The sequence below is a fragment of the Seriola dumerili genome, unplaced genomic scaffold, assembly GCF_002260705.1.
Source record: "Seriola dumerili isolate Sdu_G_001 unplaced genomic scaffold, Sdu_1.0 BDQW01000025.1, whole genome shotgun sequence".
Classification (NCBI taxonomy): domain Eukaryota; kingdom Metazoa; phylum Chordata; class Actinopteri; order Carangiformes; family Carangidae; genus Seriola; species Seriola dumerili.
Window position 1 is genome coordinate 11,358,473 of NW_019174280.1, and position 12,061 is coordinate 11,370,533.

The following is a 12,061-nucleotide window of genomic DNA, read 5'->3' on the forward strand; positions in this document are numbered from 1 at the left end:
ATCCAGGCTGGTCAGTGGGTGCATGTTGTTTTTGCTACGATGGGATAAATATAAATAAAACTGTGAGCACGTCATTTGGGCCAAACTATTAATAAGAATGTCATCTCGGTATCCCACCCCCCCACCCACCCCCCACTCCTCTAACCCACCCAGCCACCCACCCTCTGAACCCCATTACTCCTTTGGACACTTGCCCAATAGTGTCGGCATGGCAGCTGAGCGCATGCGCAGCGTCGCGGTCCTCAATAATGAAGTTGGGTCTAATGCCTCTGAACAGCCTGGTGCTCGAACTTGGACGCGGACTGAAAATAATGGTGTTTCCCGCACAAGTGAGCGGTCCGGTCACCGAGACCGAGTCCCGGGACGCGCACTTGAGTTTGTAAATCTGTTTCATCGAGTCCGAGTAACTCCTCGGGCGCGCGCGCGCGCGCGTGTGTGTGTATGTGTGTGTGTCTGTCTGTCTGTGTGTGTGTTTTTTTGGGGGGGAGTCTTGCTGCTAAATGGCCAGCAGTGGCTGAAGTGTTTTGGTCCAGTCAGTGACAGCCTGCAGACAGCAGGGAGAGCTGTGCGGCGACCACACTGCATTTGATGATGAGAGCTTCCAAGAAGTGAAGGAAATCTGGGAGCTGATTTCTTGCTGGGACAAAAATAATTTCAACACAGGTAGGCCCATGGTCACTCTTTATTCTTCTGTTTTCACACAGTTACAGATCCATGGTTCGTGGTGACAGCTGAGGTGTCTGAAGTGTGCGGATGATAACTGTTGCTGTCATTGGGTTGTTGTTTTTTTGTTTTTTTTTGCTTTTGATTCAGTCTGATTAAATTGAATTTGTAGAAATAGTTATCAAAGCGTGTCCTGACGTGTAAAGCATGACTCAGCTGAAAATGACGTTGACAAGGAATGATTAACCGCTTAATTTTAGCTAATGACAACAACATGAATTTCTGCGGTTACATAGCCACTAATAAATAAAATGAGATAATATTGAAGTTAGTCACTTTGGGACTGAGTCCAAACTTCGGCAGGTTAAATTGATTTTATTCAACTATTGATGTTCCGGGGGAAAAAAAAAACATAATAAATTTTTTTTTTTAAAACCTACCTTTTGCAGGTTGACATTAACAGCAAATTAATAGGAACCTCATTCATGTAAAGCTGGTGTCACATGACGCTTTTCTTATTTAGAAAAAAAAATGTAAATGACTTGATAAAAATAGAATTGGCTTTAATCTGATTATTATTTGCCACACGTGGATCTCTGACGCGCAGGTCAGTGTCTGCTGCCCATCTTTATATCCGGATTCGATCAGGTGTAACCTCCTCCGTGCTCAGCCTCCAATCTCCACACGGTGTGTCCACGGCTTTTTCTCCCCATCTCTCCTCTCGTACCACGTGGAGTTTGTGTTTATATTTGATATGTAGGAAATAGGAATCTTATACCACGGCTCTCAGGGCTTGAATGGCCCCTGGCTATTGGCCTGCCCCTAACAACATGACAAGTTACGCGCCGACTCAAAATCTGATAGGGCCTACTGCGCCGTAATCCATGCAGATTAGATTTCACATTAAGGACTCATACTTAACCAACGCGCATTAATGCACAAGAGGAGGGTGGAGATTTTTGGGAAAATGATAAAGCCCTGCAGAGGCCTATGGAGGCTGAAGATAAATTAATACCATGGCCTTAAAAAGAACAAAAAAAATAATAAATAAAAAATGAAGTAGCTAAATAGCAGTTTGCCCATTTAAAATAAAGCTCATACTGGAAACTGCACTTAATTTGAAATAGCCTGTTTTGCGTTATGATGTAAGGAAAATATTACTGGGGACTGGCGTTTACTGTCTTATAAAAATATATTAAAAATGTTTAAAAAGGACAATATCGGTTTATGAGGGGCAACTTTTTTGATCTATTAAATTCTATCCATTTATGTTACATTTATTTCACATTTTATATTTGTTTCTCTGTCTCATGTATTCATTTTATTTTGCTCTTGCAGGACAATAATATGAAAAACTGTGTTTTTAATAAATTTAGTATAAAACCCTGAAGCCGACATGGGTGCGAAACTAAGAGCATTTGACCAAGTTTGAATGTATCATTGGATTGTAATGTAATAAAGAAAAAGCTTCATAGGCTCACATTCTCTTAATCGCCTTCTGGCTCTTTATGGTGTTGCAGAAATGTTTGTGGTGGGCCTGTACTTGGCCCACATAAGACTTTTGTTTTTCTTTTTTTTTTTTATATATATCATTTTTAAAAATGACGCGCGCAACTATTCCCACTAATAAAAGCTGTGTGTGCGTCCCGAGCTTTGCCGCTGAAAACAGTAAATGTGGCCCAATGAACAGAGTCACAGATATAAGAGAGAAGAAGAAGCGTGCCGTCATCCTTCATATTAACAATAAAAGACGTGTGGGAAGATAATCCCTTTAAATGTATCATCAAAAAAAAAAAAAAAAAAATCGACCTGTGCGTGAAACGCTTGCAAAGCCAACGAGGTTTGAGTCGAATTGAATTTGTGACTTTTCACTCCAACGTCTCTCCAGCCAGCAGCAGTCTGCGGTTAGTTCAACATTCTCCTCTCCTCGGCTTTTATAGCGTGAAATTACCGCAGTGTAGCTGTGCAGTCCACTCTCTGGTGCTCCCCCGCCGTCCCATATGTGTTTCTTATGTCGTTGTCAATAGCGATAGTGAGAAATATAATTCTCTCTTCTGGGAGCCTGAAGGAAATGGCAGGCGTTATTGATTCCCTGTGCAGTGTCAGGTAACTGCTGGGTGGTTGTAGGCAGTGTGGTGTGTAGTGGGATACAACACATAATAAGTGGGCAAACCAGTGGGTCATCAGCAATTCACAAAATGTAAGAATTTTTAAAAGCATCAAATGTGACTTGTGTATATATTTTAAAGACCTAACCTGCTGTACTTTCATTCTTCCCATGAGGGTCACATATAGGCGACTATAAATTAAACACTGTGATGCCCCAGAAGTCAGAGAAACTCATGCTCTGCTCATAAAATGATGAGTAAACTTTATGTCCCTGCTAAAGAAGAATAAATCATGAAGGGGAGAGTGAAACGCAACCAGATAGAAGGCTGATTCTGCCCTCCACAAAGGTGAGAGAGGGGGAGGGAGAGGGAGATGGGAGGGGGGGGGGTCAGAGGCTTGGGCACAAATCAATTCACCTGAGAGACGCATTATTGTCTTCGGTTTCAGGCGAGGAGGAGCTGAACGCTATGAAAAATTAAAAGGATGCCAGTTAGTTTAAAGGATCGAGCCAGAGAACTCCACAGACACACACACACACACACACACACACACACGTTGAACTAACTGCAAAAAAAGACACATTGCTCAAATTTAATACTTGAACTTGTTAGTATCCCACGTGTTGAGACAAACTTTCTTTTGAGTCACTTTAAAACTACATGTCGGAATACGGCCTCTGTAGAAGAGAACACAGCTCATTTATCTGCAACATGCACGTCATCACGCACACAGTTCACGCATAGGTGTGTGTGTGTGTGTGTGTGTGTGTGTTGTATACTGATATAGTATACCTTTCTTCTTTTTGCTGACCACACTGTGTGACACAAAGCCGTCATTACACCGTGCAGAGAGCACGGCGTGTGCAGCTTGTTCTCAGGCCCTCAAAGTGCAGGTGCAGAAAAAAATATTTATTTACTTAAGCTGAGGTGAAGTAGAGCAAATGCATAAAAAAATGTGGTTTTTCGTGGGGGAAAACTTAGCTGGAAACGGTTCAGTGGCACTCCTTACCACACTTGGTGGGAACCTCAGATCTAATGACAGGGAAGGACTTTTGTGTTTGCATGTGAGTGCGTGTCTTTGCAGCCCACTCTTTTGTTCAACTGTCAAACTTTTCTGACGGCCTTTGCACAATAAAGCAGAGAGAGGCCATTTTGTGCTGCGCTGTTGGGATGACGGCATTGTTTTCCATTGTTTTCTGCTGGCCTTTTGTTGCAGCGTCATTCTCCGCAGGACTGTAACTAACAAAAAAAAAAAAAAGAAGGACAATGTCATTTTCTGGCTCCATTTTGCCGAGCATCTCATCTCACTGAAGCTGCAGACTGTCACCTCGGCCTCTCCGTCTTCGCTCCAGACTCCTGCATCCAACCTCTCTCCTGTCTAGTATTAATAGGGTCACTCACTGTCTTCGTGCACTAGCCAGCCCACTGTGTCTGTGGTCCAGAGCCAGCCAAGCAACCGTATCGTTTACACTTCTCCATTTTCATTGTTGATATTTACTTCTGCAATTATCTCTCCACTTCACCCTCGGCTGAAGATGATATGCTGAAGTTAACGCTGCTGCTTCCCTCCTTCAGTCTCCTGTTGCTCACACATAAACACACTGACAGAAGGCCTGACCGACAGATGCGCAAAGACATGAGAAAAAAGGAATGAATACAGTATGTATTGATGGTTTCATCCAAATATGTGACCACGAGTGATTGAATTTGGCAGCCAGACCACCGAAGGTTGCTTTTCATCAGCATCCCTCCAAAAACAGTCAGTGCAGGTGATCATTTACTAATCAACCTGTGCACAGGTAAAAAAAAAAAAAAAAAGACAGCTTTTTCATTTTGCTACCCACGGACCCACATTTTCGTTTTCTCTGTTTTTTGCCCCTTCAGTGTGCGGTGGATCACGACCAAAGGAGCCATGGAGGCCTCACAGGACCTCAACGAACAGATGGTGAGTTAAAGGCTACTGTATGTGTGTGTGTGTGTGTGTGTGTGTGTATGTATGTGTGTGTGTGTGTGTGTGTGTGGGTGTGTGTGTGGGTGTGTGTGTGGGTGTGTGTGTGGGTGGCTGAGTATACCTCGTATCAGCCACACAAGTCTGAGGTATGGGTGCAATGGAGAGATGCGTGGATGTGTGTGTGTTTGTGTGTGCGCTAACACACAGCAGATGTGGTTCAGTGAGGGTACAGTAACCATATGGCAGCAGTCAGAGTGAATGAGACGTGGACATAGACATCGATTTAGGAACCGTGTGTGAGTGTGTGTGTGTGTGTGTGTGTGTGGGAAGCTGTGAGCATAAGGTTGTGCATGTAATTCAAGTGAGTTCATTGTCATTGAAGTTACTGATTAATTCAATTTAAAAAGTTGGACTTATTTTTTGTCACTCCCATATCTTTTAGACCTCAAACACGTGCTTCTGCACACACACACACACACACACACACAAACACACACAGCCTGAGTGTTTGTTAGTGTCTCGGCACAGCAGGCTGTCTCTGCGTCACGTCAGCACAGCGTCCCAGTTCTGCTTGTTTAAAGATCAGGCCGTATTGTTGGGAAAATGATTTTGGCGGCGAGCGAAGTCCACTCGCATTTCAAAGTCGTTAGTCAGCCACCAGAACAGGTGTAATTTCATCTCCTCCTCCTCCTCCTCCTCCTCCTCCTCCATCAGGCCTGGTTCTCTCTCTCCCTCTCTCTCTCTCCCTCTGACCTGCCAGCCTCGACAGTAATAATAGCACGAAGTGGGACAGAGCACATGAAGTATGTTGTTTTTCTCCCACTTTTTGTGTTGCTCTGTCAGACTCGCCCCGGCTTAGATTACGGGCTGACCCCAGTGGAGTACTGTCACTCACACATACTGTACAGTGCATGAACACAACAACACACACACGTAGAGACTTATTAAGAGAGGAAGAGGGAGAGAGAGAGAGAAAGAAAGAAGGAAAGAAAGACAGAAAGAAAGAAAATGAGCATCCATCTTGTCTTGCTGCCATCCAAATATCAAATATTGATGTCCGTATTCCACAATTACTTCACCTGCTTTAAATAGGGCAGTGATATCATTTATAATGTGAATTTGAGCTGCGGCTCACAGACATTGATTAATTGTTCAGGTTGGAAATGAGACCTCAGAGCAAGGGCAGAGATTTTAATCATGTCACGCAGACCTACGAGCCTATAGAGGAGAGATTTGTGACTTCTGGGGGTGTTTGGTCTTTACCTTTTTATTTGCTGGAAATGTTCGAGTTTACGACATAAAGCTGGTAGTTGGTGAAGTGTAGTTGATTAGTTGTTGTGGATTTATTTTTGGATCAGAATCTGGTATCAATGATTTGAGGAAATTTGGGGTATGCAGTGTATAATCCACTCTCAGTTTCCAGTTTATTAGGTTGCTCCAATATTTTGTCAACCCCCAGTGATAACAGTGGGAAGGACATAATGGTGTGGGAATGGAAGTAGGGCAGGTGGGATAACAGTGTATAAGAAAATATAATCAGTAGAGCGATAATGTTGGCCAGGCACTAACCATTATTCCCATTATCAAAATGTTAGAAAATAGTGAAAAATGCCTGTCACACTTTCCCAAACCAAGTTAACATAATGAAATGTCTTGTTTCGTCCCAGCAGCAGATTTAGTTTAATATTATAGGAGATGAAGAAATCTTCCAACTGATGTGACACTAATTAAAATTTTCGCTTTCGCAAATTGAATTCAACTTCAATTGAAAGTGAAGGTTTTAATTTGTAAATCGATTCGGTAATTGTAATTTGTTTCCTTTGCATGTTTTCCTCTTGTTAAATATTTAAGCTGAAAGTGGCTAATTCTTTTCCTCGCACTGCTTCATTGAAATAGGCGTGTCTCGGGTGGCTAAGAAAACAGCGCAGACCTCACACACAAAGTTTCGGGGAGTTGTCTGTTGACACCTGATACCCCCACCCCTCCCCTCTACCCTTCTACCCTTCTACCCTTTAAAGTCCTCTCTGGCCGCCTGCTTGCCGAAGGCCAGCCTGCCGTCTGGGGTCCTCAGGGAGCCCTGGAAGGAGCCCGAGGCAGGGCCAACAGTGGTTAGCCTCGTAATGCTACTTTTAGCTTGTTTAAGTGTCTTGCTCCACCTGTTGTCACATACTTGTTTAGTTTTGGAGAAAAAGTAATAACTGTTTTTTTTTTTTGTTTGGTTTGTTTTTTTCATTGTCGCCGTTGTCGAGTGATGCTGTGAGGTGATGATGAGGAGACATGAATGATGCTGTTTGGACCAAATGTTATATTATGAATTTAGTTAATCAATCATCAATTTGTATGAGCATTAAGCAGATCAGTGTGTATTCATACACATATGAATACACACTCCACACACAGTCTCTCAATGACTCTTGATCCGACAGAGCCCTGATTGAAGCCTCCAGTCTGCTGGCTAGTGGAGGAAGCAGTGAGAGACGGGGGGGGGGGGGGGGGGTGCTGGTGGCGGTGTTTGTTGACCCCAGAGAGCCTTGTAGGATTTAAACGTATGACCACCAGAAGAAAAAAGTGAGAGAGATGGAGAGGGGGGGGGGATGAAAAAAAGAGGGGAAAAAAGGTTCTTTTAGCCGTAGCCTTTTCCTCTGGTGCGCTGGGAGAGGCCCCAAGTATGGCAGCTGTCCCAGTCTGTGTGTGTGTGTGACAGAAAGACAGAAAGAGAGAGAGAGAGAGAGACCGAGTTAGAGGAGGAAAGGGGTCAGGTTGCACCCCTCTTTCACCCCTACAACCCCATACAGACACATTCACACAAAGTTACATGCAGCAGCAGTAGCTAAATACGAGCACGGCCCAACCCTGATTGCCAAGATTGCATTGGCGTCATAGACAGTCGTTTCAAAATCTGCCCGGCGACAAGGCATGTGGACAGATCACAGGAGTGTGGAGTGTAACAGCTACCCCCTGGCATCCCTCTAGTAGGCTGGCATCCTAGTTGTGGCACCGAGGTGCACTTCAATTTCAGCTTAGTGTACAGTGATTCTTGTAAGATTTATGTTTAGCTGACAGCTGAGCGTTGCTGAGAGAGTCTGCCGTTCAGACTTCTAGTCCCCTCTGTCTGAGCTGCACTGAGGGAAGAAAATATTTAGGACACTTAATATGTTCATGAAAAAAAAAATGCTATTATTCTTGATTTCATTATGGTTGATAACTATGGAAAAGGAGGAGATGAGGTCAAAGAAAAGCAGACGAGTGAAAAAAGGAAGCAAAATGTGGGGTGTTTCTATGCTATTGTTTTTTTTGTTTCATTTTTTTTTCCTCTGGCGTACTTAGAGAAGTATAATCTGCACAGACAGCTGTTCAGACTAATCTCCCACTGTTTATACGTTCTGAACTTATTAACTGTATGTGTAATGACTGATCAAGTTATAAAGAGCGACACAGTGAATCAAAAAGTAAAAACAATGCTGACGTCTTCCCATGGAGCTGAGGTGAAAACTATTTTCGACCAGTAGATTTCTACTGTTGGTCACTTTCCTCTCAGTTCCTCTGGAGCTGCTGCTGATAGGACACTTGTTGCTGAGGATGGAGACAACCGAATGGAGATCGCAGGTGGTATGGAAATACCGAAGTGTCAAAACGACAACTTGTGGTTTTATTTGTCGGGCTATTTCTTGTCTGTAGAAGTGGTGGCAGGCTGATTTTGATTTTGGCTACCCTTGGACAGAACCAGGCAAAAAACTTTGCCCATGCCTCCAGTCTATAAGCTAAGCTAAGCTAACTTTCATCAGGACGGTGAATAATCACATTTTTCAATATCCCCAATTATTTCTTCAATATTTAGAATTTTTACAGTAACGTAGGGTTCAACACTTATTTGAAGTTTTATCAAAGTCACAATGCAGACAAGTGCAATATCCAAATCACAGGAGCTGCAGTTTTTATTGAAAGTAAAACGTGTCATAATATATACCATCCTAAATGAAGCATTGTGGTGCTGCAGAGATGCCCCAGCCTGCACGTCATATTCTCCAGACGTAAGGGAACAGGCTTTGGTACAGACCACAAAAATCACATCATCATCATTTGTATATTTTTTGCAGTGAAATTAAAATGCAAAAACTACCACTCCCACTAAAATGACTCATCGCAAATCGTAATATCTGACAAACTAATCACAATATGATTTTTTTTTTTTTTTTTTGTATGCATGTTGTTGAGTCCGAGTGTAATGTCTGGTTTACTGGAAGTTGGATTCACCCACATAGTGAATTGGTGATTGTTCTATTCAAAAACTATGCTGAGTTTTGGAAAGTTGGAGAAATCAGCCTAAGTTAATACCATAGACACAGGATTCTATTATCATGTGGAAAATGGAATAAGAACTTTTACAGCCATTGTTTTGACATTACTTTTATTTAAGATGCACGAAACAACCGAAACATCTGTCTTTCACCAAAACCTATTTGGTTTTTGCCTTGATCCAGATAATTTATAACTCATATATAAGAGATCTGAGTGAGAGTCTGGCCGGCCAGCTAGGAAAGCCAGCTAGGTGTGAGGTCAGCAGGTCACAGACGGCCTGTGAGCCAATCACAGTCTGACAGAGTCAAACCCCCCAAAACAGACTGGAGAATCCATCTAGAAACCCAGAGCAACCGGCGTGGGCTTTCTAGAGGAACGCACCAGACAGGAAACCACATGATATGTGTGCTTGAGTGTCTGCTGTGTGGGTCTGTGTGAGAGTATATGTGTGTGTGTGTGTGTGTGTGTGTGTGTGTGTGTGTGTGTGTGTGCGTGTGTGTGTGTGTGTGTGTGTAGGTGTTTCTTTTTCTGTTATACACATATACTTTGTGTGGTGTGGGACGACTGAGGTCATCTGAGTGGAGACGGTCTCGTAACGTGACCATGCTTGTTTAATGGAAGTCAATCAGGGCACAATATTTCATGCCAAGATTCCTCACTTTATTGATCACTCCGAGTTTTCAGGGAAAATCTCATTATTGCCAGATGTTACATTTGTCTCTACTGAACATTTTAACGTGAAGTTTACTCTCAAAGAAACTACACCAGTAACAACACTGAATTCAGACTCTTCCAAAAAAAACGACATTACACGAACAGGAGTCCTGAGTGAAGTAGTAAAACATTTTATTCTTTGTTCCCGCAGCAACGTCCATAAATAGAGCCTTTGATAGCACAGCCCACCTTTTGTTCGCTCTGGTCTGCTCATCTGCCATTGGTTACAAAAAAAAAAAAAAAAAGGAGCATGTTTCCTCATTTTGCTGGGAAGGAAATGAAATTGCAACAATTGTGCTTTGGTTACGGAGGAACCTGCCCGCCATGCCTGCCGCGAGAACTTCCTCTGCTGCTCTGCTGGGAGATTGGATTTCTCTCTCTGCAGCGTAGACTCAGAGAGGTAGCTGAAGGGTCGCCGAGGCCAGATGGGCTGTGACCTGGGTCTGTACTGACTGTACTGCACACTAGGGCTGCAAGGAATGTCTATTTTCATTATCTATTAAATATTTCAGTTTTTTTTTAAATATATATATACTGTATATTTTTTATTTCTTCTGTCTTTGCTATGGATCGTTGTGTACTTGTGACTCATGAGTTTAATGCCTGGCTGCAAAAAATGTCTTGTTTTGTCTGAGCTTCAGTCCAAAAGCCAAAGATATTTAATTAACAATGATATAAAAAAAAAACACAAAATAAAAATCAGACAAGCAGCAAATCCTCCAGTTTGAAGATACGAAACCCGATGTCTTGCACTGATGAATATTTGTGCTTGATAAATAAATGATGAACAATCAACAGATTTATCAAACTTGTTGTCAACCTGTTCTCTATACGATCAACTAATCGATTAATTGACAAATTGTTTAAGCAGTGCTCCGGACCTGCACAAAATCTGTCTTCCACCTAACTGACTGTGTAGATGATATCTGCTTCATAGATGCACCAATCCTACTTTCACTCTCCTGCTACCGGCTCTGACACTTCAACATAGGGTATCCTCCTCTGATTCTCTTTCCCTCCTTCTTCTTTAAAACATGAGGGCAGGGACTGCTGAGGCCATTATGACTCAGTGAATATAACTGACCTTATCCTCTTGATAAGGTCAGTTATATCCAGTGAATCAGATCAGTGCATCGCTAATCTGAATAACATTAACCCTTAAAACCAGCAACCCGCCCTCTTGGAGGTGGTTTGCCTGTACGAGAACATGTGGACTTTTTAAGGGCAACACATTTTTGTAGTTTTTTTCTTAAATGCTCTGCTGTGCCTCGTACCTGGACTGTTTTTACAACCGTAACTGAAAGGACAAAGAGTCAAATCTACCAGTAAACCTTTTAAGTAGTACTATGATCAGTATGTAAAAGTTCTCCATACTGGAGTGCTACCATCTCGCAGGTAGAACAGTAGGTGTTAATAGGTCGGAAAACTACAATACAACGTGTGTTGTAATAGAAGAAAAAACACTTTCCAGTCTCACTGAGACCATTTCAAATTTGCATTTTTTGTTTGAAGTTTCTGTTAGATTTGTTTATGGATGTTTTTAAGATTTCCTAAGGAAGCACGTTTCCCGCAGAGAGACACAGTTTACTCTCCCTGTCCTTGAGTTGGTCTGTCTGTCTTCCTGTCTCTCCGTCTGTCTGTCCCACCGTCTCTTTCTCCGCCGGCCTGCCCGCCTCTTCGTCTCTCCCTGTGTCTCTCTGGCTAGAGTGATGATTCAGGGCCTATTGTGAAGTCAGCAATCCGATACAGAGCCAGCCATTAGGACGAAGCCGTGCGATAGGTGGCCGGGGTGGGGGCGTGCTTGTGGGGGGGGCATAGGGAGAGCAGGGGGTGGGGGGGGTCGAGAAACAGAAGGGATTATGAGTTTTCTCATAGCCAGGTCCATGCTGTCTGGAGCCCCGGGCGCTTTGGCACCCTCACCTGTCCTCCGCTTTACCTGTTGCTCTCATTCTCTAATTTGGCCTATGGTCTCTCCCTCTTTGTCTTCCTTTATCTTTATCTTTCTCCCCCCCCCCCCTCCCTCCCCCCCTCCAAGCTCTTCACTGTCCCTTTTTCGGACTCTCTGCCCTTCCCTCTTTTCTTTGTCACACTTACGTACGTCCTCTTCTCCCTCAATCTGCCTTCCTTCTTCGCAGACATATGGTTTTGTGAGTGATTTTATTAGGAAGATGATATGAAGTGTTTCAAGGCCTGGTTTGATCGAACAGCTTGCGATTTTTAAGACATTTAACTCCTCTGCGCGCAGGGCAGCAGTAACTTCTAATAATCGGCCGCATATTGGATCTGAGAGCAGATGGCGTGTTTGTGTGTGAGGGAGCATACCTAT

At 43.2% G+C, this 12,061-nt stretch overlaps 1 protein-coding gene across 1 annotated transcript in view; it reads left to right on the plus strand.

The window, feature by feature from the left end:
* Nucleotides 1-574: 574 nt before the first annotated feature.
* The window catches only part of eya4 (EYA transcriptional coactivator and phosphatase 4), a 45,315-nt gene continuing 33,828 nt past the window's right edge, over nucleotides 575-12,061 (plus strand). The window contains exons 1-2 of the mRNA XM_022764955.1: nucleotides 575-663; nucleotides 4,656-4,716. Of these exons, the coding sequence (XP_022620676.1) occupies nucleotides 4,684-4,716 (33 nt within the window). The 5' untranslated portion in view covers nucleotides 575-663; nucleotides 4,656-4,683. The remainder of the gene's footprint in view (nucleotides 664-4,655; nucleotides 4,717-12,061) is intronic.